The 20,008-nt window shown below is 37.6% G+C and overlaps 2 protein-coding genes across 12 annotated transcripts in view; one reads left to right on the top strand and one right to left on the bottom strand.

Moving 5' to 3' along the window:
• Runx2 (RUNX family transcription factor 2) overlaps positions 1 to 19,874 on the bottom strand; it is a 329,850-nt gene extending 309,976 nt beyond the window's left edge. For 5 of the 8 annotated variants that reach the window (XM_076557798.1, XM_076557803.1, XM_076557800.1 and 2 more), the window contains exons 1-2: positions 19,645 to 19,874; positions 19,357 to 19,480 (exon numbers count right to left, since the gene is read on the bottom strand). In XM_076557798.1, the coding sequence (XP_076413913.1) occupies positions 19,357 to 19,480; positions 19,645 to 19,815 (295 nt within the window). In that variant the 5' untranslated portion in view covers positions 19,816 to 19,874. The remainder of the gene's footprint in view (positions 1 to 19,356; positions 19,481 to 19,644) is intronic. The other 3 variants (XM_076557799.1, XM_076557804.1, XM_076557801.1) reach the window with 1 other exon arrangement.
• Supt3h (SPT3 homolog, SAGA and STAGA complex component) overlaps positions 1 to 20,008 on the top strand; it is a 353,629-nt gene that overhangs the window by 20,321 nt on the left and 313,300 nt on the right. The window contains exon 1 of one of the 4 annotated variants that reach the window (XM_076557811.1): positions 4,614 to 11,035. The exons of the other annotated variants lie outside the window; for them this stretch is intronic. The gene's annotated coding sequence lies outside the window, so the exon portion shown is untranslated. Of the gene's footprint in view, positions 1 to 4,613; positions 11,036 to 20,008 lie in introns of those variants that run through there. 4 annotated transcript variants of the gene reach the window in all.

Below are 20,008 nucleotides of genomic sequence, written 5' to 3'. Positions count from 1 at the left end.
TTTCCTATGACATATGAAACCTTTGAAAATGCACTGTATTTGAGTCACCTTCTAGTTTTACTTGAAATTAGTTTAAAGCAAGGATCTTTGTTTAAAAGGCAAATCAGAAGAAATTAATTTCCAATAGAGAATAGTAGCAACATGAACCAATTGTATATTGAATGGATTAGAATATTAAGCAATCAGTTTTTTGTTTCCTTTTTATATAAAACCTTTTGTCTAATTTTAGAATATTTTACAGATTACAAAGAAATATTACAATTTTAATGTTGAAATAAAGATTGGCATGTTAAATTAATGAAAACCAACAAATAGAACAGCTCAGAACTTAAAAGATTATCTAATGTAATTTTTCCAAAATTTGCATATGCTAATATGGTAGTTTGAATAAGAATGACCCTCATAGGCTCTATGTGAATACTTATGAATTCTTCAATAGAATGAGAAGGATTAGGAGGTCTGACCTTGTTAGGGTAGGTTTGTCACCTAGGGCGAAGCCAAAGCCTGTTTGTCTCTCTGATCAGGATGTGCCATGATGCTAACGGACTAAGTCTACAAACTGCAGGCAAGTCCTCACTCATTTACATGCTTTCCTTTATAAGAGTTGCCTTGCTTGTGGTGTCTCTTCACAGCAGTAGAACAGTGACTAAGACCCCAAGTAGATAAGATTAACGATAAACAGACAGTCTTAATAAGTCTACGTCTGCCTTTGGAATGCTTTTTTAAAAAAAGATTAGTTTTAAACAGTGCTGTTTTGTCTTTTTTTCTTTCATGAGGTAGTGAAATTTCACATTTTTCATGAAGTTAATGAAGAAGATTCTAGTGTAGTCCTACTATGAGTTAAGCTTGGTGAGTCCTTCTTAACCTTGCTTTGATTCAGGGTTTGTTCAGAAGAATCCCTGACCTGCTACTTGCAGGGCAGTTGCCTATGATCATGTTTTCTGATTTGAATTTTTTCTTCCATATTCATTCCCTAAGGATGTTGGAATTTTAATATGTATGGAAAGTGTAGCTTGTTGCATTGATTTTTATTAACCTACTTAAAAATATTAAAGGTTTTACTTTAAGGTCAAGGTGCTCTGAAAGCTGCAGAATGTAGTATCTGAGTAGCATTTTATTTCCAAGTAATTGTGGTTATTGAAATGCACTGTTTTTTCATATGCAAACACAAACTTTTAAAACCTGGAAAAAATTAAATGGAAAGCTTTTTTTTTTTAAACCAGATACTATTCTGGCCTAAAATGACATATGCCTATCCTAGCTCATTTATTTATTTATTTGTTCATTTGTTTGTTTGGCTTTGCAGGACAGGGTTTCCCTGTGTAACAGTCCTGTCTGTTCTGGAACTCACTCTGTAGACCAGGCTGGCCTCGAACTCATAGAGATCCACCTGCCTCTGCCTCCCAAGTGCTGGGATTAAAGACGTGCACCACCACCGCCCGGCCTTGACATACACCTATTTCTTTTGGTCTATTTTCTGTCACTGTGTTGTACATTTAGGTATTTCTTTTGTGCACATCTATTATTCAAATTCTGTAAATAGAATTGTAAAAATTTACATTTATAATGTGAGAAAACATGGAGATATATCTTTAAAAGAAAATTGAGATAATATTCCATAATAGATATATAAATCAGTCAATGAAATAGAATTCATTAAAAAACACAGTTGCTCACTCTAGGTTAATTTACCTACATTAGTCCTAAACTGCCTCGTATTATCATCCCATTATCTGCTTAATGTAGTGATTAATTCTTTAATGTTATCCTCTTTTTGTTTGGTCATAAACTGAGATTTTGTGAGATTTTTATTGAAAACATGTTCAGTTTTTTTTTTTTCAAATTATATAATATGTCTACCACTTTTCTTTGTTTCTAGTTATAATTGTCATTTTAAAAGTATTTTCCCCTTTTCTTTATTATTTCTTTAGCATGTTTTGCTTTTCTCTAACTTGCCAAACTTGTTTTTAAGTCTTTTTACTTTTTATTTAAGTAATTGTTATTCATCTAGCCACCCACATTCAATATATATTGTTGAGTTCCTGTGATTTACACAGAAAACACAGGTTTTAAGTTGCCAAGGTAGAATTGACCTCAGCATATCTAATTTTGTCCAACACTGCCTTTGTATAAGGGAGACAGACAGGTGCATCAAATAAGTGTATTTCTTGTTTAAGAGGGTAGCTTAACGTATTTTAAGTTCTGCTTTGTGCAGGTGTTTGCAGGGCTGCTCAGGAGGGTGAAGTTCTTGCTACATTATTAACTCTTCTCCCAGCCCACAAGCCTCCTTTCAAAAATTCATCTCATTTACTAGCTTTTTCATAGCAGATCATGGGACAAACAGATTCTTCTGGAGTCACTAGTAAGTAACTATTCTTACATACGTGTAAGAATGAGGAGCCCACCCTCAGATAGAGGGTGAGACAGAGTGACAGACAGTTGAGAACGTAAGTGTGTAAAGAAAGGTTGCTCGCGTTCTCCTATGGTAATATAGAAGTGGGTAAGAGGGTTTTCAACTCAGTGGATGAATCTTAGGAAAATAAGGCCATTTTATCTCTTTCTTTAAGAATAGGTACTATTTAAACCTTTGGAAATCTGGGGGACAGGACAGGAAAGGAATATCACAAGTAAAGGAGAACATGTGATCAAGCCCCGGAAGTAGGAATGAGGTGTGGAAAGTTTAATGTATCTGGAAGGAAATTTGTTTGTAGAAAATACTGGTAAAACTGGTGGTAACTTCAGAATGTGGTAAATGAATGAATGGCTAGGGAACTTAATATTTTACCTAGGCATAGGAAACCTTTCAAAGGTGTTTGCCAAGCTGCAGGTATGGTGTGCATTGGCCCTGAGTGAGAAAGATGGGTGAGGAGCACCATGGGAAATGATCGGTGGAGGAATGACTGTTGTCCATGCGAGAGACAGCGGTTCCAGGAATGAAGACGGGTAGGGAAGGGGAATGAAAGCCAAGCCCCAATGCAGGAGACACACCCTTCCTGGAGGTATAAATGCACAGAAATGATGCTAGATGGGACAAAAGTGTTGTTATTCCTGCCAGCAGCTGTAGGAAAAGCACATCACTGTAGGTTAGGCCTGAAAGCATTCTGTCCATGGAAGCCTATGGGGACACTTTATCGTGTAGTGAGCAACCAGTGTCATTAACTGTATGTCCTCAGTAAATGTGAGATTCACATATTTGGTTGAATTTGTAAGATTTTGAGCTGGGGAAAAAGCACTGTTAAGCAGAAACACATTGATTTATTTTTAATAAGATGCTGGTGGCAAGTCTGATCTTAAAATTGGTGGTTTCAAATTGTCCTCACTAGAACTGTAGGAGTTTCATCATGGGCGTCCTCTCTGCAGCAAGAGCTGCCCACCTGGTGTCTGTTTGAGATGGTATGTGCATCTTTAAATTTGGTGTTTGAACAGAATCATAGTCAGAAATGTTTGAAACTACTGGCACATAGTCCTAATTCCCAAAGTTAGTTCAGAAAAAAATTACTTTTTATAATTGGTTATTTCCAGTTTTATAAGTAATATCTAAGATGAATGATGCTATATCAATACCAAACAATTATATATATGATACTTTGGACATACAATGTTTACTTATTGCACTTTTTTGTGATAAGGATACATGATAAAAATATATCCCATTGAGCTTGAGGAATGGATAGAGTAACATTCAGATGATTTTTTTTTTTTTTTTTTTTTTTTTTTTTGGTTTTTCGAGACAGGGTTTCTCTGTAGTTTTGCGCCTTTCCTGGGTCTCGCTCTGTAGACCAGGCTGGCCTCGAACTCACAAAGATCCACCTGCCTCTGCCTCCCGAGTGCTGGGATTAAAGGCGTGCGCCACCACCGCCCGGCTCAGATGATTTTTAAATGAACATAATTTCATAAAGTTGAGCCTTTGAAACTGTTGGTGTCTGACTGGTTTCACAGTTTGGTAAACGTTTGACCACCCTACAACCTTCTCTGCCTTGTAAAGACACCGGGCACATTCTTTGACAGTCTTATAAACGGACATCTGGGTTTTCTCCTAATACTAGATTAGAATTTACTTTAATACACAGTGAGATTACATGAAATTTTTGACAGTTTGTGTCATATTTATTCCTCAAAATGTCCACGTGGGGCAGCATAGGTAGATGGATAGTTTTCCTCTGTTAACTGAGAAACGTTTTAATACACAGTGCCTTTGTTGGCTGTGTCAGTTTGTTGGGTTCTGACTCAGGCTGCGTGGAGAGGTGTCCAAGCCTATACGAGTAATGCTCGATGGTAGAGAATAGCAGGGGGACTAGGCTGTCCTGCTGTGTCCCAGGCTCAGGAGTGGTTGCGTTTGTTTAACCTGCCTTCTCTTGGACTCGCTGTCTCTCCTGTTGACTCCCAGGCTGGTCCTGGGCCACCGAGTAGTTCTGAAGTGCCTTCCTCTCTCTTTCCAGTTATTCTTCCTGTCTTAGGCAGACTCACCTTTCATAGTTAGTATTTTTTCTCTTTGGGCCTTCTTAGTCAAGAGCAAAGTACTGGTTTACCCCAAAATGTTACCCTAAAAATGTTAACATGCCCTTTGATAGTCTTAATTTTCAGTGTTTTTTTTTTTTTTTTTTTTTTAAGTGTGTGGTAAGCATATCCTTCTTTGTGGGCTCTTTCAAGGCCAGACTGTCATAAAGCTACTAAATGCCTGATTGGTTACACTGTTGTGCCATACTGCATTCAAAGGGAAGGTTCCAGATTTGACCTCTCGTTGGACATTTAGGAGCTAGGGCAGTACTCCCAGTACATAAATGAAAAAGCAGTTCATGTAGGCATGACCGAACAGCAAGACATATTTGCAGTTGAGGACAGGTCTGTGTTAAAGATGGAGGCGTAGCAGGGTAAGCGCAGGGCAGCTAAAGGAGGGACACTGTGGGATTCTGTGAGGCAGCCGAAGTTAGTGGTCACCCTCCCTGCCCATAGGAGCAGTTCTGCCCTGCACTGCCAGTAAGGACACTTGGATTCCTCTTCGCCTCCACAGTTGTCCTAGTTACACAACCATTTCTTCTTCCATCAGTAGCCGTGCAAGAGGAGCGGGAAGAATGGGCACTCAGGCCAACACTGTTTACCAGTAAGAAAGTGCTGTAAAATACCAGAAGAGGACTAGACGCAAAAGGCTGCCCATCGGCTTGAGGTCCCTGTGGCCAGAGTTTGGAATGAGGACTAGAGAGCAATGGGGAGCACCTCACACATTACTAGGAGCAAATGATTTCAACAGCAGCTGTGTCTCACAAACTCTGTCTGTGCACAACTGCTAGATATTTGAAGGAATGCTGTGCAGATTTGGTGCTTTGAACTTAGAAGCAACGTGGGGAGAGGTGAGGCATGGGGAAAGATTGTGTATGTGCTAATCTGCACAGAATGGGAGGACGTACATGTATGAGAACATCATGATTGTATACATAACTGAAAAATGAAAAAACAAAAAACCTTCAGTGCATCCAGAAAACTTAAAATATATGATGGGATATTGTTGATAACATGGAGGCTAGGCTAATAGCTGACATCATTATGCTGTGCCATAATTTGCAGTCTGCTTCAAGGACTGGAAGACAGCATTTTTGAGAGAACCATTGTGCAAGTACTCAGTCATTGTGGGTAAACTACAGGGGTGAGAGGACATGAGTTTCTCCTCACATGTTGAAAGTTGTGTTTGAAAGTGGAATTAAGTTAAACATTTTCCTTCTAGGCTCCAGAAGCCCTCAGAATGAGGGATTAGTTGGATGCTTTCCTCAGCTTGAGAAGTAAGCAGCTGGTCTGGAGAAGGCCTCACAAACCTGACAAACCTCCTGTAGGAGGTGGGGGGGGGGTGCTCAGGGGCAGGCCTCCTGTAGGAGGTGGGGGCTCAGGGGCAGGCCTCCTGTAGGAGGTGGGGGCTCAGAGGCAGGCCTCTTGGAGGAGGTGGGGGTTCAGGGGCAGGCCTCCTGTAGGAGGTGGGGGTGCTCAGGGGCAGGCCTCCTGTAGGAGGTGGGGGTTCAGGGGCAGGCCTCTTGGAGGAGGTGGGGGGCAGGGGCAGGCCTCTTGGAGGAGGTGGGGTAGGACCTCAGAGTCTACACTTGAACACGCTTCCGGGCCCACTGATGCTGCTAGGCCGTGAACCCCCACTGTCAGCAATCAAGTGTATTGCAGAGAATGGAAGGACTAGAGAGTGGATTATACTTAATAACTCATGAGTTTTGTCAGATAGGATGTAGGCACTCTACTTCTTATTTAATTTTCATGGGAAACTTTGGAGATAGGTGCTGCTTAAGGATAAGGGAGTTCAGACAGCATATTCTTGCTTAAGCTCACGTGAGAGTATAATGGAGATTCAGACACTAATTTAAATCCTTGCTGATCTGTCATGTTTCCATCAGAGTCTTTCTTTTTTCTTGGAATATGATTTATTGTTGGGAATTTTGCTCTATTTCTTACAACTTTATTATGGGAGAAATGAAGGTTTTATGTGGATTCAGGAAAGTGAACTTGTCAAATATTAGAGCCCGCTGTTAACTGAATTGTAGAATTGTAGTATATGTTCTTATCTTTTAGGGCTAAGCATAGCTGTTGTTACTGTTTGGATTCCTCGGGTATACATACATACTGTATAATTTAAAGCAATGAGCTTGTGGCATATGTAATTTAGCATCCTGTTTTCCCCTCTAAGCATACCTTTAGCAATGTCAGAACTCTTTACACCCCTTGCCATTTCCTCACAATCATTAGCACATTCAATAATTCTGTCTGGGGTACAATCCCATGTCCCCCTCTCCCAGTAATTCTGCTGCCGAATTATTCTTCTAGTTTCTTTTCGATATTTTCAACTTAAACTTTTGTTTTTTGGATACTGGGGATCCAGGGCCTTATCCATCCTAGGCAAACATTCTATTACTGAGCTACATAACATCCCTGATGCCTAGTCTTATATATAATATATAATATTAGTGAGTGCTGAGTCACTTTTCATTTTAGAATATTCTCTGTTTCTTTGACTGTTTTGGATACACACAAATTTTTGTCTCTGTCCTTCTAGTGGCTTCTGATAATGTAAGTGGGAATACTTGTGGGGTTTAAACTAAAGACAGGGAATTGCCTTATCTAGCCAATCACCTTTTCTTTCCCATAGTATCTTCTTCTCACGTGTATCCATTGACAGGCAGGCTAGCAGGCTAGCAGAATCAGAACGTGTAACAATAGTGCAACTACAGAAGAACTTTATCTATTCTTCCAAAATTACTTTTGTGTTTACACTGCTGTTTGCCCGTTTCATTGAACGTTTCACTAGAAAGTGCCTTGAGTTGTACATCTTAGGGAAGATGTCATGCAAACCAACTTCTAACTTCTTTTTTAAACTGAATTTTTCTAATTAAAACTAATATGCAAATTTATGTTTTCTAAACTGTTATACCTATGATTTTGCATTTGTATATGTACTTATTTTAACAGGTGAGTCTTCCTTATTTAGACTTTTTAAGTTCTTGTCTTGGTCATTAAAATATTCCATGGCAGATGAAATGTGGGTGCATGAAGACTGTTGACATTTTGTGATCCCCAGACAGCTTTCTCATCTGGGTTCTTTGTGTCTCTAGAAATGTGAACTGTTTAGCTACCCCATGGCAGTCTTGGAAGGGCATTTCTCTATGCCCCAGTGGCACTGGGTAGACTAAAACAATAAATGTATCTCCAGCTCTATTCCAACTCTCTAGAGAAAAAACAGTAGCTAGAGCAGTTGTTTTTTTTTTTTTTTGGTTTGTTTGTTTGTTTTTTGTTTTAACCTTCTAGAGACTTTTAAAACATTAAATCGTGGATGAAATTGGACAACTAGGACATGCCAGGAGTCTTGGAATCTTTGCATAGTATCTGTTGGAAGACAAAGTGTATGGCCATTATTATTTTAGTTCGTAAATTCTTGGTGTTATAAAAGTTGAATTTGTAATTCCTAAATGATATCAATCATGTGAAGGGTGGTATGAACAGTGCACAAGACTACTGATTATGATGCCTAAGAATGATCAAGTTTCTGATGAAACCTCACAACCTTTTCCTTTGATAGCCCTTTACCTTTCCTTACTTGCTTTGATTCCCTCATTCTTATGCAAAATGGTGGACTAGAATAACCTGAAAACAGAGATGACCTGCTTTGTAGTTTGTGAGAGTTAATTACTCTCTATAGAGGACCATGCTTGAGAACCAGTGTCTTTATAGAGAAATGAAGGACCAGGAAGTGACTTCATTAAGGCCAGTGTAACATGCTCAAGCAGCTGTCAAGAGTAGAAAGGCCTGGACTAGCATGGCAGCCGTTCCACTGTGTGACCTTGGACAGGCTTCATGACTTCATCTCTTTCCTTATCTGAGCAGTTATGCTACCCAGCATAGAAGGGAGTTGTGAGAATGAAATGAAGAGTGTTTACAAAGGGTTAGCGTAGCAACCTGGCCAGTAAGTGCTCACTTCCAGAAAGCTAATGGATGAACAGATTCAGCTGAGGAAAGGGAACAGATAAACACTACAGTTGCAGCATCAGGACCACAGGCAGCATTAGGCACTCAGGGTCTTCAAAGTATGTTAATTTAAAATACAAGTTTTTGGGTACAGATTGATTATGTTCTTAAAAACATTGGAGAAATAAACATTAACTTTTTGGCCTATTCCTCTTACTAAGTTTTTTCTTAATTAGTTTTGTATTTTTTTGTTTTTATTTTCTCTTTAATATTACTTATGGTCACAACTATAGACCAAAATCTGTCAAGAAAATAGAAGGAGAGAAATAAACTGTAATGTTTTGTTATAAACAAACCTCACAAGAAAAATTAGTTTTGGGTGGAGAGACAATTTTCAAGTGAATGTTTTTTCATGTTCTTCCTGGCTTTAGCTTATTTATGGACATAAATTTGGTAGTCAGTGGCTCTCACATTTTAATTTACGGAGAGGGGCGGTGCATTGTCTTTGTTTGAAAAAGCACCCATGTCTGGCTGTGTCTCACTGCGTATCCCCCAAGGTCTACTCCTCAGACAGGTCTGCTGATAAACCAGAAATGCTGCCATTGGACCACAGTAGCCAAGTATCACCCTGGGAACATTTAATGGAGAACACTCTAGATTTTTTTTTTTAAGTATTATGATCATGTAGTAAGGGCACTTTGTTTACATTGCATGCTACTTACAGTAAATATCTCTAAAGCAACCTGTGAGCTACTTGCACCTTCTCAGAATAACAGTTGATCAGAGTGTAAAGTGATTATATTGATTTCCTTATTGTGTTTTTCTCCAGATAATCCTTTTTATAAAGCAAATATAAAGCATGCCCTAAGCATATGTACACTCTTACTTTCACATTTCATTCTTGTGTTAGTGTATTTCTGTGTTTTCAGTTACCCAGCTTAGCGTGTTGTTTCATTAGCACAGTTATTTATGATGCTGTGCCTTTTGGGCAGCACCAGGCCCTGGGTGAGGCAAACAGCACAAGAGAGCATCCAGGGAAGCCCTGTTTTGAGGGCTGTACAATTTTTAACCTTGTCGCCTCCCATGTCTCACTGTAGTCCCAGCCCAACTTCAGAGAAGTAGGCTGCATAGAAATGATTTTGATTTTCATTTAGCATAGTCTCATGCATGCTTAGATGTTTTATAAAAAAAAAAGATGAAAATAATGTAGTTGAATTCAAGTTATATTACCCAGGATTAAAAGTAAGTTAACAATTTGAAAAAGCAAACAGCACTATGCCTTTATTCTTGCATGCTCAGTAGCTGCCAGAGCTTCAGAGAGCCCCGTTCAGCAGAGCCTTGCCAGCTCCTGAAATATGCTGCTGTTGTACCTGGTGGCAGCTACCTGCAGCCTGTGCCGGTAGCTGCTGTTCACAGCTTCATGGAGATATGCTCCTGTCAGCTCGCTCTTTAAACGCCACATAGTCATTGAGGTAGTAAGCAGTGAGTCTAGTTTTATTATGCTGTTATTTAGAATTCTTTGAGAATTTGCCTGTGATGTGTGTGTGTGTCTGTGTGTGTGCACGCGCGCGCGTGCGGATGAAAGTGTGTGCATGCCCCTGCTACATCTGGAAATGCTCAAAATTTGTTTGCATTTTTAAGAGAACAGTCTGCAGTGAAAGCAGAACTTTTTGAGAGGTGAGGTTCAAGTTAACTAATGATGGAGCATAATGTGAGGAAGCATAATATTGTGAATTATTATTTGGCAAATGTACCTAATGCAGGATTTGCTGCTGCAGCCGTTTATAAAGTACCGTGTGCAGGAAGCTAGAGGTAGGCTCCACAGAACTTTCTCTGTAAATCCCCAGAACGTTACTAGAGTACAGCTTTCAGTTTATTCAGCAAGGACTACATTCTCTAAGTTTTAGCTTGATATGTGTGTCGTTTCCCTGATGAATGTGTGTTAGAGTGTGAAAGAACTGTTAGAATTTGTTAAAATTTGTCCATCATTGTCAAGTTAGGAGTTGTGTTTCTTAAAGTTAGAATTTCCTTAAATGCACCTTCTCTACTCTGAAGCAAATTTTTATTTCTACATAAATTCGTGCCAAAATAAGTTTTCCCAAGTAGAATTATTCTGTATTTAGGTCCACTGATAATGTTTAAAATAAAAATAAACTCCTAACAACCAAGGGTGGAGGGCTGTCTAGATTTGTCTCTAGCTTTCTTTTTCATGGCTTTTCAGAAGTGTATCATATTATAAATACATTCAAAATGTTTTGCTCTGAGGATATGTAGCATTCCTGTAAAGGTTAAATCAATAAAAATGATTTGGACACATTCCTCGGCCTGGCTGGAACAGGTAGCCCGTTGTTTTGGGTGCCCTTGAGCTTCTGGAGCAGCTGATTATGGTGTAGCCAGGAACCGGCTGAACTTGCCTTCTGTGTGTAGAAGCATCAGCTTTAAAAACCAAGAGTTTCTTGCCTTCTAGAAATGGGTGCTTTTAAAGCAGGCCTGTACGGTTGACTCGGTTACTTTAAATGTAGCTAGAATTTTGGAGCCTTTCTGTCTCCTTCAGTGCCGAAGATCCACCGTAACGGATAAGGAAGAGGTATGGTGGGAAAATGCAACTGGCCAAGCCTTTCCACAGGATTTAGCAAGACTGGTAGTTCTGTGATTAAAGAAATTATCACACATTATAATGATGACTTTAGACACGTCTTTCAGTCAGCCAGTTTAGGAGAAAGTTCTGTACTCTTTGGGTGATTCTGTTCCAGTTAAAGCTTGCTTTTTAAATTGCTCAGGTAAACTTTTGTTTTAAAACTATATGTATATTTCTTATGTTCAAAGTGGTTTCTCATTCTTATTCTTAAGTACTTACACCCTTTAGTTTGTATGTTTTTGTTTATTTCAGATGCTTTGAGAATGAGCTTTCAGATCACATTATTTTAGTAGCTACTTTTCAAAAACTGTCAATTTATGATAATGAATAAAAGCATGTTTCTTCATTGTTTTCTTTAAGGAAGCAGTGTTGATGCTATTAAGTATTTTTGTGTTAAAAAATTAGTGATCATGTATCTGCATAAAAGTAAATAAAAACTTAAATTACATGTTTAGTGAAGTTTCATTATAGAAAATCTGTTTTTTTGTACATGTAACATACTTTGTAAATAAACAGTTGGGACAAAATTTTCTGTTATGTTGTTTGTGGAAGTACATAAATTTCATAGCCAAGAAAATGGGTTCGGTTCATCTCAAGAATTCATCACTTATATGAGAGATTTAATCACTTAATACATAATTTAGCAATTTAAGACAAATATTTTGCTCCATTTCAGATTTATTTAAGTTTTGATAGATAAGAATATTTTGATAGATAAAAGTGCATATAAAAGTAAAAAATGAGACTTATAGTCAGTGGTTGCTTCAAAGCTGTCTAGGTACTTGTGATTGACAATTAAAATGTACTGCCATGTAGCTCTTGTTCTGCACACTGGAGCCCTCAGCTCTTCTGTAATGTGCTTTCTCACGCCACGAGAAACGTGATTACTGAGTCAAGAGTAAAGTTCATTCGAGAGTACTTCTCATTCATAGCTACTTTAGATAATAAGATTTCTAAAATGAGGTGGATATGACTGGTGACAGGTCTTAAAAATAAAATTTCTTCCTAAATTATAGAACAAGATAGAATATGTGTGCATGTGTATGTGTTCAGTTTTACCACGTGTGAGAATGTAGAGAATTTTGTTTGAATTCTAGAGATCATGAGAGTATGAGGAAGTAGTTTCTGATATGGATTAATCACCAAAGGTTGGATCACACTGAATTTCCTATTTATATTGCTTTACTAATGCACTGCAATACAGTTTTTTTAAAAGTAGTATTTGCCTGATTGTCTCTTTAAAATTTTTTTTTTGTGTGTGTGTGTGTACTTTTAGTTTCTGTAAGAGCACTAGCAAAATTTCAATGCTTTTCTTTTAAAAGCTAAATCCCATAAAGGTTTATAAATTTCATGACATTAAAGCCTTAATTTTACTAGCTTATCATTTGTAGCCAGTTGTCTACTGTTGGGGCACAGCTGTTTAGGGGGAGTTTTCTCTTAGGCTTCTCATAATGCCTATGGATGTTTTAGGGCCTTACCAGGAAATGCTCACATATATTTTATTTTCTCTTTTTGTAAAAGAGAAATGTACTGGGGAAGGAACCCAGGACCCTGAACATGTGGCAAAGGCTCCAACCCTAGCCTGACGTACATTTATAGTTTGGTACACGGTTCATAGAAAACTGGTTTATATAATGTGGGTTACTGCCTTAAAGAAGTTTTCTTCCTGTACTGTACTGTGGTGTGCAGCTGTAGCATGGTAGAAGTCCAGGAAGCAAAGAAAGAAGTGTTTTCTCAAACAAACAAAGACCCCCCAAACAGACAAACAAACTCCCCAAACTTTAAAAGCCGTACTTATATAAAATACCTAAGAGATTCTTTACCTGTCCCCTTTTGATACCCAGGCATCTGTACTCTAGGGTCTAGTTACAGTGATAGATTGGAGGGTTGGAACATTAACTATGTAATTTGCATTATTATATAATAATATTAGGATGGATCTGATGACCTGTTTTTTGCTTTAAAGTCCGTGTTTGCTGCTTAGATTCATTGAAATAATTCTAAATTATTTGGTAGAAATAATGAGCATTACTAAATATTCATTAAAGAATATCGCTTTTCATTTAAAGAATATCTTGGGAATTTAGCCTGAAGTTGAAAAGTTCAGTACAGAAATTTAGAAAGAAAATTGTAGTTATTATTGAAAACTAGCAGAAATAAAAGGCTAGTGTTTTAATTACTTACACAGGTTATGTGGGCAATGAGTGAATATGTAGAAGCTATATACGTTTAGTGCCAAGCTAAGGTAGCCATAAGTAAGGGTCTCTCAGCAGATTGCTAATGTTCTCATTGGCTTGTGTAAACTGAAATGAATTTTTTTATTGATGTCAGTGACTATTTGGATTTATAACTGGAAATTAATGTCTTTGGATTTTGTAAGCCTAATACTGTTTATTTATGTTTCTTTGTAGGTGCCTAATTTTTATTTTTAAAATTGACATTTTTTTTTTGCAGTGTACAAAGTATTGTCAGTATAGAAAATAATTGTTTTACAGAAGATACAAACAGTCCCTTAGTTATATAACTTATAGTTGTTTTTCTTAGTTTATAATCATTATTCCAAGTTTCATAGTCATAAGTGTATTTGTATATGTGTACATTATCTATAAAAATTTAAAATTAGACTGATAGCCAAAAGGAATTAAAGTTGGATATATGTGGCAGGTATTTTATTTCAGTGAAAAATCTGTCTGTGTCCATATAAAGGTTGTGGAATACCACAACGTCATTATTACAATTTTTACAAAGAAAGACTGTGTATACATATGTTTTTAAAACTTTATTGGTAATTGTTATTTGGTTTTGGCTAGCATTTTTCATTTATTTATTTTTTGCTTTTATTGAACCACAAAATAAATTTAGTTCTGAGATAACTGACCATAAGAAATACATAAATAATGGTTTGGCGCGCTCAAGTCTCAAGTAATTTTAAGGGGACCTATAAATGTGTATTTAAGTTTTTGGAGTCTTAGCTTAATCTTTTATGTAAATATATGTTTATAGTTGGTGGTATCAGCCAACATCCTTCTTGTACAAAAGTTAAGGTTACTGAAAAGCAAGTATGATAAAATTAATTTATTTGTGCAGTCAAAATTAATTGCATTGCATAGAATGTTTAGATCTATCTTGTTAAGAATGCCACACTTTAATATTATTCTGATGTATAATTTTTGAAGAGAAATGGCATTAGGATTAGCAGTCACAAAATTTCTAGAGTAGTTTTCAAAAATTATATTACATACATTTTGACAAGAACATTAACTTGGTAGACTTTCTAAAATCAATGTAATATTTTTTAATACCCTTCAGCATTATACAAAAAATTGTGTTATGTCTGTATGTCAATAATTTCTTTTTCTTCTAAACAATAGACTTAAAAAATTAAACATGGTAAATTAACTTTTATCATTGTTTATTTGAAGCAGAAATCCTCACACTTTGTATGTTTTTTGTTCCTTGCATGTATATTGGATTTAAAAATTATTATCATTTTAAATTTGTGTTGCTGAGGATTGAACTGTGGTCATTATTATGAACGTGGGGCAAATATTCCATTACTGAACTCTATACCCTAGACCCTGTATGTTAGATTTTTGAGTACTAATAACATTTTAGAATATTTACAGGAAGAGAATGAGTAACACATTTAACACATTATTCGTTCTGTAGAAATATTAAGTACTTTCATAGAAACTAGCCTTTAAACTGAATTCTACAGTTCATCTCATTTGGGAGCATTACAATAAGTGCTACAGTTTCTGTTTCTTAGGGGAAGAAAAAATGCTTATGGAAAAATAGGCTTTAGAATTAACTCCTGTTTAATAATAGCATGAGCTTGAAATGTTTTATAGGGTGTTTCTTACATCCATTCAACAGTGTTGCAAACCTTGAATCCCATGACTTTAATAGTACTATATGGAGAGGAAATTCCTAAGAATTCTGTGTAAGCTGAAGATATTGTAAACAGCATAATAAAGGAACATTTCATCTAGGTTGCTATAATAAGTCTTAAAAAGTTATATGGTCTGTTTTTATTTGTGTTTTCTGTTGAATGGACAAAAGTTCGTGGGTAACTGTGGTTAAAATTGTAAGGAAACTCCCTTTGAATAAGGTATAGAGTTTCCCCATTTTACTTGAATTGTAACAGATTAATCAGAATTCATATCCAGTAAATATCATTGTCCTTTTGAAATGATAAGAGGTTAAAGTGTAATATATTGTGTATAAAACTTTATAAAGATCCATTTTAAATCATTAAACATTTTTATACACTTGAGATAATCAGAATATTTTACTGTTTAGAAAATATCAAGTATTGGCGCTTACTGTTATCCTTAATATAGGAGCTTAGTGCCAGTTTTGTTTTTGACTATTTTAAATCTTGAGTTGGAGTTATACAACTTTGGTTCATTGGTATAGGAGAGGAACAAATAGTCTGTTAAGGTGACCTGTCAGGAAGCCCCTGCCTGAGCTAGCATTGGGTTGGCAGTGGCCGTTTAATGACAGGTCTGGCTGACTATGAGAAATAGTCACACATTGTCACAATCATGGTTTTAGCTTCTGCCATAGGATTTTATTCACCTTGGATTGATAGCGCTCACTTGGCCACATGTGTAATAGTTTTGGAAAGACACTGCAGAGGTTTCCCGTTTCAGGGAACCGTTTCTATAAACATGTCTCTAAAGACTTGGTTGATAGCATTTGCAGTCTTAATGCTTATGCTAAACTCACAGCTTGCCTGGTGCCCTAGACTGGTCTTCTACGAGTGTCCTGGCAGAAGTCTGAAGCAGCGTGGAAGTGGGTGTGCGTTTGGTGTGCAGAGGACTTTGCAATGTCCCTTTGTTCTACCGTCAGTTTCCAAGTGTGCGTGGGGGCTTCATTAATCATCGGAAATGCAGAAATAGAGAATCCAGTCCCATTGGAGTTTTGATATGAATACTTACCTTTTCTCTTTTAATATATATACAGTTGAGGTATTTGGGTAACCCCTAACCTTTTGCTTTAACAAGGAAGCACAGTATAAAAATATTACCACAGTTTTCATGCAAGCAGCTCCTGAGAGGTGGGGAGAAAGCCCTCTAGATGAATATTTTTGAAAAAAAAAAGTTGTGATACAGACTGTCTTAACTTAGCCCAGTATAGTACTTCAGGACCACCAGTGTGTGAAATTGAAAGCACATGAGTTCTGAAGCACTAGAGGAGGTTTGTAATTGATTAGCGCTGCTTGAGAGTATTGAAGTACAGGGAGATTTGATTTGTGAATGGTTCTATTCAATAAAGATTAATTCTGTGTTCTTGATAACATCTTAGTCCCCTCCACAAGTCAGCCCCCACCCCCAGTTTGCTTAACCGTCCTATATTTCAATATTCAGTCTTCTCTTAATGAGCTGGAACATTTCTCCCTCACGGAGTTCAACTTAGATGACTGACTGAAACAAGTCTGACCATCAGCAATTATTAGCTTGAAGGGTGTAATTGAAGAAATTATTTTTGTTTTATTAAAATAATTAAAATATATTATAATGTAATTGTGTATATTTCATGGCTTTCTCCTGATTTAGAAACTACTAGGAAGCTCATTCAGACTTAACGGATCTTTTTCTATAATTCCATTTACATTTCAAAACATCTCTATGATTTAAACGTGAAGTCAGTATTAATCTTGTAAAGTGGAATCATCTTTTAGAATGCATGGTAGTCTCTTTGGGTATTACTTGGCAGTTTTAGATTTTAGTAAATATTAGAGTAGCCATCCATATTCATTCTTTTTAATTCTTCTCTTTAGATTATCGAATTTATCGCTGTTATTTGGGAAACAACTTGAAAAACTTGGTCACGAGGGGATCTTGAAAGTACAAAATGATTATTGTTGATATAGACCACAACTATTGTTTTAGAAATGACTCTTTACACATTATGCTTAATCAGTGACTTTGGTCTGTTATAAGGATTCTGTGTAGAAATGTAATCAGTCAGCTTATGTGATTTCACAAACAGTCCCTAATGGTGAGATACTTGTTGAGTCAATCTGCTGTTTCGACAGGATTTATTCCTATTAAGTAATGGTTTTGAGTAGCACAGATTGAAAACCTTGATGAAAGTATGCAGAGATCAAGGACACTGGGACTCTGCCATCTGTCTGCTGTCCCCTTGCACTCCTCCCTCACTGCTAATAGCTGAGGTGAGATGATCAGTAAGGGTATGCCTTGTCCCTTACCTAAGAGCATTTTCCATAGTTGGCACATGCACTCAGGCCATTGCGTTAGGTGGTTCTGCCGAGCCCTCTAAGAGAGTTTTAACCTTCACATACATTATGGAACAGGGAAACGTGACGTGATGATAACCTGGAACGACTGTCCACTCCTCACCTGTAATTAGTCTGGTGTAATAGGTTCACGCTAAGTTCTCTAGCCTCTCCTAAGGTACTGTTTGGAAGAGGGGAGGTAGGGAAGGTGAGACTCACCTTCTAGAAGAGAAAGACTGGCTACCATGTGAAAAAGTACTGCATGCTGGAGAAGATGACCTCGATTTGTCTTTTAAACTTGGTCAGGTCTGGGAAATTTTCATATAGGGCAGTCACTAAGAGCGTCACAACATAAGGCCCACTTCCACCCCTGTAGGATGGGAGAAGGCCACTTCAACATCTTCTTTGTGACAGTTATGCCTCCAGGGCCAGATGTCCCTTAACTGCTTGCTGCTGTGCCTGCCGAGCAATCCCTTCATGAACAGAAGCTTTAATATATGTTTTTTCCTTTTTGTCTCCTAGTCACTAATAGCAGATCTTCTCCTGTGAGAACTGTACTTATAATCTGGGGTATAATGTAGTCTAGTTGTGGTTACTTTCTGCTTCCTAAGGCAGAGATTTTTAAAGTGATGCTATGCCCACTTTTAAAATTAGAAAACAATCTATGATTATTACACTGATTATATTTTGTAACTGAGTGGCCTACTTTTGGCTACTGTGGGAGTCATTACAGCAGTGTTACATACTTTAAAAATGAAAACATGAAGTACGTATTTCTTTAGAGAACCCCCTCCCTTTTTCAGGTTTAATTTTCTCTTTGACTTAAGAGGGACCCTCTCCTAGGAGCCAGTTAAGATGTGTGAGGGGGGAGGAGTAATGGAGCTCCAGTCAATAGTCTGAAAATTCCCCAGCTAAGTTAATGTAGGTACACACAAGCAAAGGATTCGGTCTTTAAAATCTGCCGTGTAGTTGGGACATGTTGGATATCATAAAGAGAATCATGTAAGTGGACATTTTACTACAATCCCATGATAGTTGATCAGGATTGAAGTCATTTACATATCTGTATCAGCACTCACTGAACATTTAGTATTAAGAGACTATTATGTTTGTTTTGTTTTAAGAGTCCAGCATGATTTTGTCGGCATGACTCTTTTAAATCCTTCAGGGTATCCTTTCGAAGTTTATTTTTCATGAGACTAAAAACGGTCTTCATTTTGCTGGTCTAAGAATGTGCTCAGAGGATCCTAGAGGTTTCAGTGTTTGCTGAGTGTAACGAGTTCTGTGTGAGAGTAATAGCGTGTAGAGATAAAATTAAAATTATTTAGAAAATTACAGTTTCATGTAGAGTAAACGATTTAAACAGTCAGTGTCCTGAACTACTGCAGATCTTTTCAAAACAGCTCTGATGTCCTGAGAATGCTTCTGTTCTAGCTGAATGTCTGCTTCAGTCACAGAAAACTGTTTAGAAACAAGCTTCTAGAGATATCTGAGGACAGTTTCAGACGGTAAAGAGAATTCTTTCAGTGGAGCTGCTTAAAATGTTAACTTTCCTCCAGGTTTATTTCTGTGTCATACACACTAGCCCATAATGTTTCGATAATTCTGAGGTCTGCTATTTTGTAAAATTGCTTCCTTTTTGAAATTTGTTCCAACATTGGGAGCTGCCGAGTCAATAACTTAACAATACTTTGATTAATTCAGCATTCAGTTTATTCTAGTGAGGTTCATGAGAATGTTAAGCTTTTACTGATTTTAACATCCTTGTTTCTGTTACACTGGAAAACATTTTGATTAACATGAGCTCATTTAATTTTGTCGATTTCAAGCCATTACCCCGAGAGTTAGTTACACATGCCAAGTACAAATATTTACAGCAATTTCATTTTTCAATGTCTAGTGCAACAAACTAGCATCCTCCTGACCTTTAACATGCTGTGACCCCGGGAAGCCAGCAGCCCGTCTAAGATGCCCTCTCTGCTCAGCAGGTTGCTAGCAAACAGCATGAAAACACGGTGACACTTACCCCAGAAGAAGTTCTGCTGGCATGCTGTCACTGTGCTGAAGAGGCTGTTGGATGCCATAGTCCTTCCCTTTCCTTCCAGATAGAGCTGGTGCCCTCTGTGGTAAATACTGCTTGCAGCCTTAGACTGAAAACACAAACCATACCCAGTCCTTGTTTAAGTTGTACAGTATGCCCGGAGTACATAGACTTTATATTTATTTTTTTCTGTCAAGAAATTATGTAGCTGGTAACATGTGAAAAGCAAGGAAACAAAACAGAGAAGAATGAGCAAATATTTGAAGGACCTACTATTACTGCATAGACTGTGGTTAGGGCACTCACTGACTCGCTTGCTCTCGGTGGCTGGTAGTGACCTGCGGAGATTAACCATTTAAGAACCAGAGACTTGTTGCTGTCCTCCTGGAGAAAGCTTGCACCGCACTTGTGGTTCTGTGGTTGTTTGTGAGGCGAATGAAGCATTCACACAACCCAAAAAAGCAAAAGCTTGAAAACTCCTAGTTTTTGCAAGCACTACTACTGGAGAGACAGAATCATGTGGTTTGTGACCTCACAGTACTCCAAGTGAAGTGGGCCTGCCCACCACTGTGGCTTTCCCCTTGCTCTCCCCTCCCTCTTTCTCAGTCTTCCTTCTCCCTCCCTCCTTCCTCTTCTC

This window comes from Peromyscus maniculatus, chromosome 21, assembly GCF_049852395.1.
Source record: "Peromyscus maniculatus bairdii isolate BWxNUB_F1_BW_parent chromosome 21, HU_Pman_BW_mat_3.1, whole genome shotgun sequence".
Classification (NCBI taxonomy): Eukaryota; Metazoa; Chordata; class Mammalia; order Rodentia; family Cricetidae; genus Peromyscus; species Peromyscus maniculatus.
Note: the sequence above shows the minus strand (reverse complement) of the source record. Positions and strands in the feature narration are given on the sequence as shown.